The sequence below is a fragment of the Lasiosphaeria miniovina genome, assembly GCF_030549165.1.
Source record: "Lasiosphaeria miniovina strain SMH2392-1A chromosome Unknown B0T26scaffold_2, whole genome shotgun sequence".
Classification (NCBI taxonomy): Eukaryota; Fungi; Ascomycota; class Sordariomycetes; order Sordariales; family Lasiosphaeriaceae; genus Lasiosphaeria; species Lasiosphaeria miniovina.
The window spans coordinates 1454949-1469971 of record NW_026848221.1 but is presented as its reverse complement, the minus strand read 5'-3'; the positions used below and the strand labels follow the sequence as shown (position 1 = coordinate 1469971).

Sequence of the window (15023 nt, the reverse complement as noted above, 5' to 3'; positions counted from 1 at the left end):
CGTGGCACTCCGCCTTGGCCACTTAAACCGCCGAAACCCGCCAGACTGGAGCCTCTCCGCCCGGAGCGGTCGACACAACGGCAGTTACGGTGACGGTGACATCCACCTAACTTTTACCGAGAACCCTCACCCGCATTTTCGGCCAGCCGAGCGGTGTAGCGTCCTTCAAAATGTGCTTCGGTGGCCGTGACCATGGCGACGACGGCGGCGTCGCCAGGTCGCGTGAGCTGGACAAGGTCATCCGCGCCGACGAAAAGCGCATGGCCAAGGAGGTGAAGCTTTTGCTTCTAGGTACGCCCCCGCTTACCCCTAGGGCCCGAACCTCTTGCGGCACCAGCCGGCCAGCAGTGGGTGGCAAACTTGAAGGCTAACCCGGGCGCTGCAAACAGGAGCTGGCGAGTCGGGAAAGTCGACGGTCCTGAAGCAGATGAAGTTGATATATTCGCAAGGGTTCAGCAAAGGCGAGAAACTAGAATGGAAGCCCGTCATCTTTGCCAACATTGTTCAGTCGTTCCGGATGATCTTCGACGCCATGAACGAGCTGGATATCCATTTCGAGAGCGAGGAGAACGATGTATGCTTTCACGCCCTTGATGCGAGAGTTGGGGATACGGTTGCCTAAGATTGCAACGCTCGATACTCTTGCGAGTTTCTGCGCAACTGCTAACCGAGCTGGCGCAGAAAAACATGGCCCACATCATGGTGGACTACGAGATGACCGCAGACGAGCCCCTCCCGACAGACTATCTCGAGCCGATAAAGAAGCTCTGGCTTGACGGGGGCGTGAGGGCAGCTATCGAAAAGGGCAACGAGTATGCCCTGCACGACAACCTAGACTAGTGAGCTCAGTCCCAGAACCACCCCATGACCCTTTTGAAGGTAGCACGGCGTAAACTAACCGACGCGCGTAAAGCTTTTGCGCCGACCTGGATCGGGTCTGGGACAAGGGCTACGTCCCCACGGACCAAGATCTTCTCCGGTCTCGACTACGGACAACGGGCATCACGGAAACCATCTTCGACCTTGGGCAGCTCACATACCGCATGTTTGATGTCGGCGGCCAGCGATCGGAGCGGAAGAAGTGGATACACTGCTTTGAGAACGTCAACTGCCTTTTGTTCTTGGTGGCCATCTCGGGCTACGACCAGTGTCTCTTGGAGGATAAGGATGGCGTAGGCTCATATCCCGTCACTCTTAGTTTTTGTATGAGTATGCAGGCTGACATAAAGCTAGAACCAAATGAACGAGGCGCTGATGCTTTGGGAATCGATCGCGAATTCGCACTGGTTCACAAAGTCGGCGCTGATCCTCTTCCTCAACAAGATGGACCTCTTCAAGGAGAAGCTGAGCAAGAGCCCGATAACAGCGCACGGTTTCACAGATTACCACGGACCGCCGGGCGACTTCAAGCAGGCCAGCAAGTACTTCATGGACAAGTTCCGGGCGCTCAACCGCAACCCGGAGAAGGATATTTACGGCCATTTTACGAACGCGACCGACACGAACCTTTTGAAGATCACCATGGGTTCCGTACAGGACATGATCATCCAGCGCAACCTAAAGCACCTCGTTCTGTAAGCAGACGCGAACCCCCCTGCATTCGGCGCATACTTTGGCTCGGTTGGCGACAGCGACGGCAGAGATGTAATCATCTCGTTGCGTGCGATATGTAGCTGATGCCGCCCCGCCGTCAGCATATAACCACCAGACACTCAGCCGACTAGGATGGATTCGCTCGAGCCTAACAGCAGTGTTGTTCCTAGTACATGATCGCCCATCCCGATGCGGGTATTGACGGCGATAAGAGGTTGATGTCAGCGTCCAGTATGCTTGGCACGGCCTGTGCATCCCCGCTAGCACTGCTTTGGCATAAGCTATTCTCCCCATAGACATGTGTTATTTCTAGTGTTTATATTATTTTCAACCTATTCACGAATAGGGCACCCACAATACCACAGCGGTGCGGTCGACGAACGGATTTTCACGCACTATTTCGGCGCTTGCTTTTTACTTTTTGGACATGGGACGTGCGGGTCTCTGGATTAAGGCGGTCATGGGAAACGCTGGTTGACGTTTTTGCGCTTGAATTATCTGGGCAGGATTTTGCAGACGAGCTGCTACTGACTTCCAGCCAAGCCGAGCAAGCCACGGCCCAAGGGATTGGGAAGATTGGTTGTGGCCCGGGCAGGGCATCCTCGAAGGCTTGAGAGCCAGGTCGGCCTGGTCTCTACACCATAGTATGATATTTACAGGGGGATCTCCCTTTACATGTTGACTTGGAGAGATATCTAATGGTTCGGTATTCACAGCCTAGCGGCTTTGTTTGCCTGGGCTGTTAGATGCGGGAACGAATCGAAGATTTCCAGGTAGTAGAATTCAAGTACTATAACGGAGTAACTTACCCACCCATGGTGCTACACATGGTGTTAACAGGTTTCAGGCGGCCCGATTGGGAACCAGCCAGCCCCCAAGGCCCAAGGCCCTCGCCGTTCGCATGCATGCACATGGCATGACATTCGAGCGCTGCATGACGGGGAAGGTCTGCTCTGCCTACCTTGACTTGTGGAAAGGCGTGCTCGAACTCGAACTCGGGTTGGTGTTTGTGGCAGTGTCGGTGATGTGATGGAACTTTGCACAGCCAGCTTGGGACTCGCAGGTTGTTCTAGCCCTTGGTTTCTAGTTTCTTGGGCTGCGTAAGTAGTTTTTTTATTCTTTGCAGCTCCGCACGTCCTAAGAATCCAACTCGGAATCAGTAAAACTTGCTGGACAATGCCCGCCTCTTTACCAAAGATATGTAACTTCGAGCTTGCCCCTCCTCTGCTCACTAACAACCTAGGTATTCTTCTCTTCAAAAGAAAGGGCAACTAGCGATTGGTTGAAACGTCTTGAATTATACGGTAGGTAGGTAGTTTTACTAATGCCGAAGTTGGCTCCTAAGGAGATGGACTCATGGGAGGCCGTTTTACCGCTCGTTCAGTACGTGCTCGGTGCAGTACAGATACCGGTATGCCAGGTCAGTGATCGGTAATCGGTGATCGATGATATGAAGGCGATTATGATTCTGATAAGCTGATAGGCGCGGACAATACATGTAGGGGGCCTATTCCTTTGCGGGGTGAGGGGGGGAGGTTTTCTTGGGGTTCAACAGCGGGGGTATTCCGTAGGTTTGGCTGGGAGGGAACGGGCCGCCGCCGCCACCACAGCCGTCGCCTCGTGTCGTGTCGTTCGTCGCTGCGGGCGGGTGCCCCCCGCCAACCGGCGACGTAATAACTAAAAACATGAGATGCAGCGATTTGTGTGTTGCTGGGCTGCCCGCATATCTCCTCCCGCCTGTTGTATGTTTAAAATAATAATAATAATACTCCGTATATCTATAATCGATTTTTGCATCTTATTTCATTGTCGGGCTGCCTGCCGTCTTGCGCATCAAACTGCGAGCTGTTGCAAATTGAGTGTCCTTATGTAATCGCGTAGGTACTGTACTACCACTGTACTGCCGAGGTACGGAATACTGTGCCTCGCGAGCCAAGCACCAACAACATACATTACTGTCTACTTTCGTGTGGCGTTACTCCGTAAAGAATCTAGAAATAGTAAACTATTCGCACTAAATAGTTCCATGTCACCTTTGAGTGTCTTTCGTGACTATAGCGCCAACAAATCTTGTGGGTAACTGGCGCTCCCAAGGCGGCACAGGAAGGGAATGAAATGGAACGGGCGCGGTTTAAAATTGTATTTTACCTCTGTGCTCCTGGTAACTTTCCAGCAACAAACGAATGGATGGGTTCTGCACGGTCTTGTCTCCCTACCGACATTCATTTACCTTGCCCAACCCAAGCAAGGGAGGGATACGAGAACCAAAACAAAACGACGCAGGCATTGGACCATCAACTCTCTCTCGACCGCACCAATCTTTTCCGGTTATTCTCTTCTTGCCTATCCCGTATCATCTGGCGATTTATTAAATTGCAAAGCGACAGGCAAGCTACGTTTGTACGTAGGCTGCACACGGTCAGGCACCTGACTTGGAAAGAAAGCTGCAACCCAAGTCAAGTCCAACCAAGTCAAGCAAGAGGAGAGACGAGACGTCGACGGAGTGGGGGGGACACAACGTAGCAGAGGCCCGAGTCGCACAACCGCCACGCCGGGTTTTGCGTGTGTGTGAGGTCAATGTGAAGTGGAGGAAGTGAAGGTGAGGTACCGCGCCGCTCTTACATCTCTCCTTTTAACACTTGCTTGCCACTCAGGATCATCGACTTACAATTAAGCGATAGACACACTCTCGCTTTGAGGAGCATCTCGTCATCGCATCCCATCATCACCTGGACGGTAACCATCACGGCACTCACTGCACCAGGTACTAAAACTACAACACCAAAAAAAAATGTCGTCACACGAAGAGGCCCGCCTCAGCCCAGAATCGCTGAGCAGAGCTCCCGAAATCGCCGGCAAGCCCGAGGCCGCAGCCGCAGCCGCAGACGTGGGCGGCGTGGTCAGCAGCGGCGGCGGCAGCTGACAATCAAGGATGGCGCAGCGCCTCCAGTTCCTCAAGCGGAAACGCTACGCCTTCCCCATCGGCCTGCTGCTCATCATCGGCGCCGGCCTGGCCGGGCTTGCTGCTCTGCGCAATGGCGGCAGCGGTCCGGGCTCGGCCGCTGACTCTGGCGATAGCGGCAGCGCGGCGGCCATCACGAGCGACGTGCACTTTTACGGCCAGTCGCCGCCCGTGTATCCATCTCGTATGTTTTGACTCTCTTTGTCTCTGTATCTGCCTGTCTCTTGATTTGTAGGAGTGAAAATCACCTGCCTGCTTGCTCTAGACATTGGATACTGCACGAAGGACGGAACGCTGACGAATGGCCCCGCCACAGCAAACATGACAGGCGTTGGTCCCTGGGCGGACGCCTTTTCCAAGGCCAGGGCACTAGTCGCGAACATGACGTTGAGCGAGAAGGTGTGTTTCTCTGCCTCCCTCTTCCTACAAGTACAAAAACTCTGACCCCAGCAGATCAGCCTGACGGGCGGCACGAGCTCCAATACGAGCTGCCCGGGCTTTGTTGGCGCCATCCCGCGACTCAACTTCACGGGCCTGTGCCTGGCTGACGCCGGCAACGGCGTCAGGGGCACCGACTTTGTCAGCAGCTGGCCCAGCGGCATCCACGTCGGCGCCAGCTGGAACCGCGCCCTCACGCACCAGCGCGGCCAGGGCATGGGCGGCGAGTTCCGCACCAAGGGCGTCAACGTGCTCCTGGGCCCCGTTGTCGGCCCCGCCGGCCGCGTCGTGCTGAGCGGCCGCAACTGGGAAGGTTAGTCGTTTTTCTCTCTCTTCTCTCTTACTCTCAAGTTGATGCAAAGAGGTTGCTGACGTGTGTTCTGGCTGGGCGTAGGCTTCTCTGTCGACCCCTATCTCGCTGGGGCCCTCGTCTTCGAAACTGTCCAGGCCGTGCAGGCTGTCGGGGTCACGACCAGCACCAAGGTGCGATAAACCCCAAAACTTTCATGGGTGGCGTTGTCGCTAACAGGGTCTTGGCAGCACTTCATCGGCAACGAGCAAGAGACCAACCGCAACCCGTCGACCAGCAGCGGAGTGACCACGGAAGCCGTGTCGTCAAACATTGACGACAAGACAATGCACGAGCTGTACCTGTGGCCGTTCCAAGACGCCGTGCGCGCCGGCACGGGGACCGTCATGTGCTCGTACAACCGCGTCAACAACTCGTACGGCTGCGCAAACAGCAACCTCCTCAACGGCCTGCTCAAGACGGAGCTGGGCTTCCAGGGCTTCGTGGTGACCGACTGGGGCGCCCAGCACGCCGGCGTGGCCACGGCTCTCGCCGGCCTGGATATGGCCATGCCGAACCCCGACCCCTTCTGGGGCTCCCACCTCGCCGCCGCCATCGGCAACGGATCCGTGCCCGAGAGCCGCCTCGACGACATGGTTACGAGGTAAGCATTATATGCCACCAGCCTGACCCCCTCGCATGTGCGCGTTCTGGGAAGCTAAAATCCGACAGGGTCATCGCGGCGTGGTACCGGATGGGTCAGGACAAGAACTACCCCGCGCCGGGCATCGGCATGGCCTCCGACCTGCTCAAGCCCCACGCTATCGTCGACGCCAGGAACTCGACGTTCCGCTCGACGCTACTCGACGGCGCCATCGAGGGCCACGTGCTGGTCAAGAACACCCGCGGCGCCCTGCCCCTGAAGACCCCCCGGATGCTGTCGCTGTTTGGCTACTCGGCCAAGAATCCCGACCACAACTCGCCGTCGGCGATAGCGTGGACGTTTGGCGCCGAATCTTTTAGCGTTTCCGACCTGCTGGCTGGATTCATGGGTCCTGGGACCGTGGGTACGGTGCCCGTGGGGATCAACGGCACGCTGTACTCGGGCGGCGGGTCCGGCGCGCCGTCGCAGTCGCTGATGGTGTCGCCATTCGACGCGCTGGTGCAACAGGCGTACGACGACGGGACGGCGCTGTTCTGGGACTTTACCAGCGCCAAGCCGTCGGTCAACCCGGCATCGGACGCGTGCCTCGTGTTCGGCAACGCCTTCGCCACCGAGGGCTCGGACCGGCCGGCGGCGCGCGACGACTTCACGGACGGACTGATCCGGCACGTGGCCGACCAGTGCAACAACACCATCGTGGTGCTGCACAACGCCGGCATCCGGCTCGTCGACCAGTTCGTCGACCACGCCAACGTCACGGCGCTCGTCTTCGCCCACCTGCCCGGCGAGGCGTCGGGGAGAGCCCTCGCCGCGCTGCTATACGGCCGCGCCAACCCGTCGGGGCGCCTGCCCTACACGGTCGCGCGCAACGAGTCCGACTATCCGGCGCTCAACCCGGACCTGCCGGCCGGCGACTTCGCGCGCTTCCCCCAGTCCAACTTCTCCGACGGCGTGCTCGTCGACTACCGCCACTTCGCCGCGCGAAACATCACCCCGCGCTACGAGTTCGGCTTCGGCCTCAGCTACACCGCCTTCAACTACAGCAACCTGTCTGTCGAGAAGGCTTCCATTCCTCCCCCCAACAGCACAACCACAACAAACACAACCCAGCTCTTCGCGCCGCACCCTTCGGGCGCGGTGCGCGAGGGCGGGCCCGAAGATCTGTACGACACGCTAGTCCACATCTCGGCCGACGTGACCAACACGGGCGCCGTCGCCGGCGCCGAGGTCGCCCAGCTGTACGTGCGGCTGCCGTCGTATGCTGGCGTGCCGCAGCTACGCGGCTTCGACAAGCCGTTCCTCAACGCCTCACAGACGGCTGCCGTGCGCTTCGAGCTCACGCGCAGAGACCTCAGTGTCTGGGACACGGCTGCGCAGAAGTGGCGCCTGCTACCCGGCCGCTATGCGGTTGCTGTAGGCCGCAGCTGCAGAGACACGCCGCTTGTCGGTGAGGTGGTTATTCCGTAGTGGGCTGGCTGCGTTTTTTCTATTTAACGTGTTTCGGGGCTCTCTCTCGAGCGTTTCGCAATACATCATGGGTACATACCCACGGCCACTTGAAATTCAAGCAGTTAGTTAGTTTAGCGTTGGGCGTTTAGGAGCGGGTGGGGGAAATGACTAGGAAGAGACTGTAGTTGGAGATAGGGTTCGATGTCCGATGGTGGTGTGGTATCCGGGGAAACAGTGTATTCATTCCAGTAATTGTAATGTGTCAGCAAGGGTTGCTTCCACCTTATTTTTGTTGTATTTTATGTACATATAGGCTCGCCACATTTGTTGGGGTTGATCTGCTTGACTATATGTGAAGCGGCATGAGAGTTCGGAGCAAAGTTACCACCAGCACCCAATCCACAAAAGTAGCAAAACAAAGCTTAATATTGCAAAGCGCACCGATGCACCATGCTCGCTCGGTAAATAAGAATCCCTAATCCAAGGCTAAAAATCTTGAAATGCGATAGCAATATAAAGAAGAAGAAAAAAGAAGAAAAAAAGAATGCTCTCCCGCCGGGAATTGAACCCGGGTCCCGAGCGAAGCCAGCACCCGAAGGTGGAATGACAAGCTCATATACTAACCACTATACTACGGAAGATTTGCAAGTGTTGGACACCTGCCGTAGCGCTTGGTTGATTGGCGGTATTCCCTCTAATGGGGTTTATATTAGCAGCATGCAGCGCCAAGTGTTTTCTATAAGGAGTGGGGGCCTCTTCGACCGACTTCAACCACGACGACATCTTTCATGTCCTTGACACGGCCTCCTTTCTTCTCCCAATTATATTTCTAACTCGAAAAACTTTCGAGTAGGGGGTAGTTACTTTTAAATTATAGATAAGAATTAGTCGATCGGATAAATAATAAGGATTTAAGGAAAGAACGACTTTCGAGCGTAGCGAGCAGCTCGCTGCAGGCGCACCCAGAGGGCCGCCGGAGGCAAAAAAGGAGAAAGAAAAGGGGCCGTTCAGCTCCCCTTCCCAACTTGCTAGGTAGCGTAATTTTAACTACCTACTTCTGAGTAAAGTGAAGAAGTAGGGAGTTGCAGGCACATCTATAATATCTATTATAATTACAATACTCTTTTCCTACTTGTAACTATGTTATGAGTAAATCGACGTCTTTTCTTTCCAAGACCGCCGCCAAGTGCGTTAGATAGACCTAATAATTATGAAAGACCTTTCTAACTCTCGCTAGTCTAGATAATTAGTTCTTCTACTATACTATATTCCCAACCAATCCGAGAATAAGAATAATTCCGAACCCCTTTTCCAATTCTGCCTCCCCCCAAGGAATAAAAACAAAATTACCAGGTAAACATCATCAGCGCAGGGTTGAGCAGCACGGGGAGGGCGAAATGCGACACGACAACGGCGGCGAGCGGGTAAATACTAAAAAAAGCGTCGATGCGCCAGTTGTAGGGCGTGGCGAACATGCCGGCGACGATCAGGGCCGTGCAGGCGAAGCAGTAGACAAAGGTAAACTTGAAGCGCCGCAGGATGCGCACCATCTCCTCGCCAAAGTGCACCTCCTCGATTTCCTTGGCGGTCGCGCCCCACGCCATATCCAGCTCGAAGAAGTGTGACAGGATCGCTTGGGATACGTGCAGCGAGACGCCGCCGAGAAAGATTGTGAACATGGGGATCCATTTGATATTTTCGAAGCCTGGGACGGAGGTTAGCCTTTTTCTCTTTTTTTAGTTATGAAGGCAAGAAGGGGAATATACAGGCAGATATCAGCGACTGCTCGTTCAGGCGGTACCGCAGCACGGCCAGCGCCACGTTGCCGAGCCCGGTGAAGACGACGATGATGGAGATGTAGATGGCGAACGAGTCGAGGTAGAACTTGTCGTACACCCCATAAAACCAGCCCGTGATGAAATAGTTGGCCAGCGACAGGGACCAGGCAGCAGCAATAGCATAGTAGGTCCCAATGTATGCGCAGATGGTGAGCTTCTTGGGCAGCGGGATGCTCGAGGCCAGGAAGCGGCGGAACAGCGGCGTAAAGGGGCCGCGCACCGGCCAGAAGCGCAGTGGGTGGAACAGCAGCTCGTTGCAGCCGTAGGCGTACTTTTCCCAGCGGGCCAGCTCGTCGTAGACGGTCAGGCTGACGCCCTCCTTAAACCCTTCACCCGTGTAGGCCGCGTAGCGCAGCGAGTAGCCGGCCACCTGCAGCCGCAGCGCCATGTCGAAGTCCTCGGACACGTGCGCCTCGCTCCAGTACTTCTCGTAGCCGTCCGCCTCGTCCATGTACGCCGCCGCGTCCTGCAGCGCCCGCCACCGCAGGATCGCGTTGTGGCCCACGAACGGGCACGCGTCGCCCGACGCCACGGCGAACGTGATGGCCGTGTAGATGAGCCGCGTGAACCAGGTGACCCTAGAGGACCGATCTACGCATCAGTACATACATGAAAGGGGAACAGAAAAGGGGAACAGAAAAGGGAAGAGACAAAAACCCACCCGCTCTCGAAAAACGAGTCGGTCACGTTCATGACGCCCGAGGCAAACTGCGTGATGGCCACCTCGGGGCTCTGCTCCATCTCGCTAACAGCATCAAGTAAACAATCGGCGGGCACGCGCGTGTCCGAGTCGATGAGCAGGATGTAGTCGCCCACCCGAATATTGCCGTCGGCCCACGTGCGCCCGGCGTCCTCGGCCAGCACGGCGGCCAGGCAGCCGTAGTAGGCGGCGCGCTCGTGCTCGTCAGTCCACCGCGCGTGGCGCTGCACGGCGCTGCCCGGGCCCGCCAGCTTGTCCTCGACGCGGTTGCTGACGTGCAGCGCGTAGTTCATGTTGCTCGCCTTCTTGAACTTGCCGCGCCGCACGAAGGTCTGTTCTCCCTCTGCTTCGCCACCCTTGCTCTTGTCCGGCTTGGGCGGGTTGTGCGCCGGGCGCGCGACCCAGCCAATGTTGTGCTCGTCGTAAAAGTCGCGGCGCGCCTGCGCCTCGTCGTCGGCCAGCAGCTGCATGCCGTCGTCGTTGACAAAGATGTTGGCTGACCCGCCTTGCATCTCGTACGTGCTGATGGCCGCCTTGAGCGACACCACCGTGGGCCGGATCACCGCCGCAAGCCCCTCCTTGTACACGGGCATCTGGATCGTGACGTGCGGCAGCTGCCCCTGCCCGTGCCGCCGGTGCAGCCGCCGCCGCGGAGCCCGCCCGCTATAGTACTTGCTGTTGGACGTGACGGCCGAGATGGGCCCGAAGATCTGTGCGAGGTTGCCCACGAGCGCCTGGAAGAAGAACTGTACGCGGCATCCACATGTTAGTGTACTTCAAACAAGGGGACAGGAGAACAGCACCCACCAGGCTGACAAACATCTGCGCCGGCGACACCACCAGCAGCGCCCACCGTGTGTAGTCGCCGTCGACGGCGGACTCAAGCGCGAGGGCGCGCCACCCGAGGCCCAGGCAGCTAATGCACAGGGCGAGCGTGATGGCCACGGTGACGGCGCTCTCGAGTCGGACTGGCCGGTGCTCGGCAGCCTCCTCAAGGTCGGCGTCGGCATCAGCAGCGCCATGGGCCGACGAGCCCGGTCTCCTCTTCTCTCCCGCCGCGGTAGACGACGAGGGGTGGGACTCGTCCGCGTCGTCGTCGCCGTCGGCATTCTTTCTCGCCTCGCCGCCGCCCCACACCATCTCGATGAAGCGGGCCTCGAGGTTCTCGGCGCGCGCCAGCAGCTTCTCGGGCTCGTCGTCCCACACCACGAGCAAGCGGGCGTTCTCGACAAAGGCGGCGAAGTGGTGCAGCTGGCCGCGGGGGAGGTCGGCCATGGTGGGCAGGATCTGGACGCGCAAGCCGTCGGGCAGGGGCACGTGGTCGGCCTTCTTCTCGGCAGCGACGCCCTCGCAGAGCGTGCCCAGCAGCGCGCGCACGACGGGCGTGTTGACCGTCATGGCGCAGCGCACGTTCATGGCCGACACGACGGCGAACAGCGAGTCCGGGATGGCCGCCATGTGCGGCGGGCAGCACGTGAAGCTGCCGCGCGCCTTCTTGAGCACCACTCCTTCGTACGGGTCCGTCCACGACGCGTACTGCTTGCGCAGCTGCTGCTCGTACAGGTGGTTGACCATCATGTCGTTGCGGATCGCGTGTAGCGTCTCGGGCTGCTCGTTGCGATTGTCGCCCGCTGGGAACACCGAGTGTGTTGTCGACGCCCGGGACAAGCTGCGGCTCCTTGTCCGCTGCTGCTGCTGCTGCTGCTGCTGCTGGCCTGCCTGGCCTGGCTGAGCCTGGCTTTTACCTGGCGCCGGGTTTGTACTTGTTGCCCGCGCCGAACTCTCTGCCGGAAGCGGTGGAACATGGCCGCGGGGGTCACTCTGGCCACGGGGATCGCTTCGACCACGGGTCCCCGAGACGGCGGCTGGCGAAGATGGCTGCCGGCCTCGCGCCTGCTGCATGGGATGTAGTCGATGTGAGGTTGCGGCGTCGGGCGACTTCAGGTTGGACCTCCTAGGCCGGGTCTGCCGTAGCTCGGCCGCAGCCTGCTTCTCGGCTGCTACCCCTTGGGCGGGCGTGGCCGGTCTCAGGTAGGACCGGAAGGTATTCATGCTGTCAGACTGCGGCAACGACGACTAGGTCGGCGAGGGGCCGGAGGGGGGTTTGTTCTAATATACACGAGAAGGTTGCTATTTGCAGCGGAAAACAACTAAACAAACAGCCCTCGGGTCCTGCTTGCGGGCTGGGGAGAAACTTTTCACAGGCCGGGATATACTTTCTCGGCACTGCTGTCTGAGGAGAGGGTGTGTATGTTGGCCCGGCAGGCGACCCACACCACGGGGGGAACAAGGTTTTGAGTATGCACTGGGAGATTAAGTGAGCCCGAAGAAACACATACGACAAAAAGAAAAGAGGGACTAGCGGCTAGGACGAGAAGGTTACCGATCCTTCTATCTATCAATCATCAGCACCAGCATACTAGGGGGCTGCCAAGCGTTGATGGCTGCGAGCCCGAAGCCGCCCAGAGGCTCGAGGGTTGACGGCGTTTTCGACGTGGCTGGGGGTATCCCAAAGAGGTCCGACTGTGATGGTCACTACGTATTGTCCTTTTTATTGCCAGCTCCTTGGCCATTCCCTATCTCTGATCTCTTGGCGAAGCAGGAGTCTGCAGGTAGGCATCGTCAAAGCGCCAAGAACCTAGATAAATACACACGCACCGACGGTTCCAAAATCCGGGCAGACTGGTTCAAGAGAGTCCCAGACGAGGCTGTGTTCGCCAGGCCACTTGGTTGGAAGAGAACAAGAACTTTCACTTGATCATCCAATACTTTAGGGACGTTTCCAGAGAAGCTACCTTTTCCCAACATGCTTCACGCAGTGTTGAGTGCAGTTGACATAGAGAGACCTTTAGGCTGCTCCGCGAGTGTTCCGGAACAGACAGAGAAAACCAAAACAATACCAGAAAAGAGAAGTAATGCCATCATCCGCTGCAGGCTTTGCAAATCTCGGGTTAAAAAAAAGTCCCGACCCATCCAACCTTCTGGCAGGAGGGACCGACATCAAAATAGCGGCCTCTAAGGGTCTGCATACATATCAGCATGTCGTGCTACTAAGCAATCACGTCCTATTGCAGATATATTTTCGGCGTCTGCTGGGTAACCCGAGGGGTGAAGAAGCTGCAGGTAGGCCTTATGGTCTGCCAATACTCAAGTGTCTCCATTGGGAACTGAAAGCCAGATGGCACAGGGATTCTTCTCACTGGGGGTGGGCCAAAGTACGAGGATAGCCTGACCAGATGGCCACGTCCGTACCCAACAAGCCCCGTGGACGATGCGCCAGAGAATGTCGGTGTGCGGTAGTTATCTTTCACGATGGACACGGCTGTATCCCATATTATGAAGATAGTAATGCCCGTACTCGAGCGACGTTGGAGCAGTGTAGAGCGGGCGGTAGCATTGCTAGCTGCCGATATCAATCTCAAGCGGTGGTACCATAATCACCGCGGCCAGTCGGGAGCCTGCTTGATCTGGCTGTCTCACCTATGTTGTTCAGCTGGCTCAGTGCCAGACCACTTGTGGGAAGCTTGTTCCTGTTCTCAGTACTCGAGGCACGGGCGGCTGCGTGTGTATCTCGGGTGCCAACGTCGAGGTCGACGCCAGCCACGTTCTGCCGTTGCCGTAGGGTCCTCGGAGCTGGGCCAACCACATGAGCCTGTTGCACCATGCGGCTCTGGAGCCAGCCGATAAGGCCACGATGGCTTAGGGGCAGAAGCCTCCCCCCCGGTCGAGCAGCACCCAAGCTTGCTCCGTGGGTGCGGGTTGTCGTTGGTGCCCTCTCGACGCTAGCAACGCTATCGCGATCGGATGCTCGGGATGTGTGGGATATTCTAGTATGTAACAGTATGTGTAGCATTCGAGAGTTGTGAAGAGTGTAGAAACAAGCAAGGCAATTGTGGAACTGTCCATCGAGACCGGCTGTCGACAGCGGGTGCAACGCTTGTCAAGAACGAGATCACCAGAGGAGAGGTGTGCTCCACGTGGGACCTGTCGCAGCTGTCAACTAGATGTAATCGTCGTACGAATACATACCTGCCTACCTACATACGAACCACAGAGGTGGCACCTGGCGGCTAGGTACATGGTCTAGAATATCGGTGTCTGTGTTATTCAGCTCGACGGTGATCATCCCGAGTGTGCAATGTTGCACGACATCTAGTAACAACCCGTGTCGCTGGGCCGCCCAATCACGACAAAGGTAGTCCCGCGATGCTGTAGGCTCAAGATAAGGTTCGATGAGTTGTCTGGCCAGGTCTTGGAGAGATTTGGACGGGCTGGCCAACGAGAATCGATGCCGCGTGCAGGACCCCAAGATAGGGGCTTGACGAGGCTGAGACAACAACGTCCCGCTGGTCAATTCTCGGGATTTCCTCCCGATTCCTCACCGCATTTGGTTGGGCGAGGTGCTAGTTGCCAAAGAATTGCCGGGAGTGCGGAATGAATGGATGTCATGGAAGCCGCCTGCCTACCTTTACACAGCTGCTTCCGATTGCGCTTGCCTTGGGAAGTCTGAGACACTCTTTTCTGTTGCCAAGGCCGCATCAAAGGCTCCGCACCTCCTACTTTGAAAAGAATAAATACTCTACTCTGTCGATAAAGCATCGCTTACTGGCTTGGTCACGTTGAACTGTTTGTCTTATCAGTGTTGTTGAAGGAAGGGCAGTGTCCACTGCTGTTGCGTTGATCGCGATTTGGCTGGTCGTAGACTGTGAATCTCAGCAGCGGCTAGAGTCACGGAGTGAGCTCCTTGCGGTGGGGCCCAAGTTCTGGCCCCACTGCTGTCCCTGACTCCCGGGTGGATCTTGGTGGACTCTGAATGCAGCCGTGCACGGACCAACTACACTGCATATATAACCGCGCTCCCCCTCCCACCTTCTAGACTTCTCTTTTTTTCTTCTTCAGCTCTCTTTGCCTTTTGGCTTAGATCAAGTGTAGTATCTGTTCTTTTCAGTTTAATCTCTGAAACCGCTCTACGGAGTGGAATCTTGATTATTCCAATTTTTGTCAACCGGTAGCTGATCCGCTGGGCTTGCCTATGATCGGCCTCCACTGTGTCCCTGGTATTACACTGCCTCCAGGCGATGCGAATTTTT

General features: G+C 57.1%; 4 protein-coding genes and 1 non-coding gene across 5 annotated transcripts; 2 read left to right on the top strand and 3 right to left on the bottom strand.

Annotated features, from left to right (window-relative positions):
• Positions 1-170: 170 nt before the first annotated feature.
• Positions 171-1578, top strand: B0T26DRAFT_737927 (guanine nucleotide binding protein, alpha subunit; the record flags this gene model as incomplete). The annotated part of the gene is made up of 5 exons (XM_060443525.1): positions 171-291; positions 390-574; positions 682-839; positions 914-1172; positions 1234-1578. The coding sequence occupies 5 exons, from the start codon at positions 171-173 to the stop codon at positions 1576-1578; spliced, it is 1068 nt and encodes a 355-aa protein (XP_060299993.1).
• Positions 1579-4244: 2666 nt separating this feature from the next.
• Positions 4245-7577, top strand: B0T26DRAFT_118544 (glycoside hydrolase superfamily). The gene is made up of 6 exons (XM_060433316.1): positions 4245-4739; positions 4872-4954; positions 5009-5306; positions 5388-5476; positions 5534-5946; positions 6015-7577. The coding sequence occupies exons 1-6, from the start codon at positions 4526-4528 to the stop codon at positions 7411-7413; spliced, it is 2496 nt and encodes an 831-aa protein (XP_060299992.1). The 5' UTR covers positions 4245-4525; the 3' UTR covers positions 7414-7577.
• A 365-nt stretch (positions 7578-7942) lies between these two features.
• Positions 7943-8036, bottom strand: B0T26DRAFT_t45. The gene has a single exon. It is a non-coding gene; the product is annotated as a tRNA-Asp (tRNA).
• Positions 8037-8515: 479 nt separating this feature from the next.
• B0T26DRAFT_821307 (glycosyl transferase family group 2-domain-containing protein) lies at positions 8516-11861 on the bottom strand. Its single transcript, XM_060447407.1, has 4 exons — positions 10741-11861; positions 9895-10679; positions 9162-9811; positions 8516-9100 (listed from the first exon to the last, which is right to left on the bottom strand). The coding sequence occupies exons 1-4, from the start codon at positions 11833-11835 to the stop codon at positions 8742-8744; spliced, it is 2889 nt and encodes a 962-aa protein (XP_060299991.1). The 5' UTR covers positions 11836-11861; the 3' UTR covers positions 8516-8741.
• An 850-nt stretch (positions 11862-12711) lies between these two features.
• Positions 12712-14013, bottom strand: B0T26DRAFT_764714 (uncharacterized protein; the record flags this gene model as incomplete). Its single annotated transcript, XM_060446449.1, has 3 exons — positions 12712-13336; positions 13414-13760; positions 13979-14013. 3 exons carry the CDS (start codon positions 14011-14013, stop codon positions 12999-13001), a joined length of 720 nt encoding a protein of 239 aa, XP_060299990.1. The 3' UTR covers positions 12712-12998.
• Positions 14014-15023: the final 1010 nt, after the last annotated feature.

Excerpts from the sequence above, each read along its gene's own strand:
- B0T26DRAFT_118544 (XM_060433316.1), top strand. The coding sequence starts at position 4,526 with ATGGCGCAGCGCCTCCAGTTCCTCAAGCGGAAACGCTACGCCTTCCCC. Across the intron at positions 4,955-5,008 it reads ACATGACGTTGAGCGAGAAG|ATCAGCCTGACGGGCGGCAC; the intron begins GTGTGTTTCTCT and ends TGACCCCAGCAG. Across the intron at positions 5,477-5,533 it reads GGGTCACGACCAGCACCAAG|CACTTCATCGGCAACGAGCA; the intron begins GTGCGATAAACC and ends GGGTCTTGGCAG.
- B0T26DRAFT_821307 (XM_060447407.1), bottom strand. The coding sequence starts at position 11,835 with ATGCAGCAGGCGCGAGGCCGGCAGCCATCTTCGCCAGCCGCCGTCTCG. Across the intron at positions 10,680-10,740 it reads CGCAGATGTTTGTCAGCCTG|TTCTTCTTCCAGGCGCTCGT; the intron begins GTGGGTGCTGTT and ends TGCCGCGTACAG. Across the intron at positions 9,812-9,894 it reads GACTCGTTTTTCGAGAGCGG|GGTCACCTGGTTCACGCGGC; the intron begins GTGGGTTTTTGT and ends TCGGTCCTCTAG.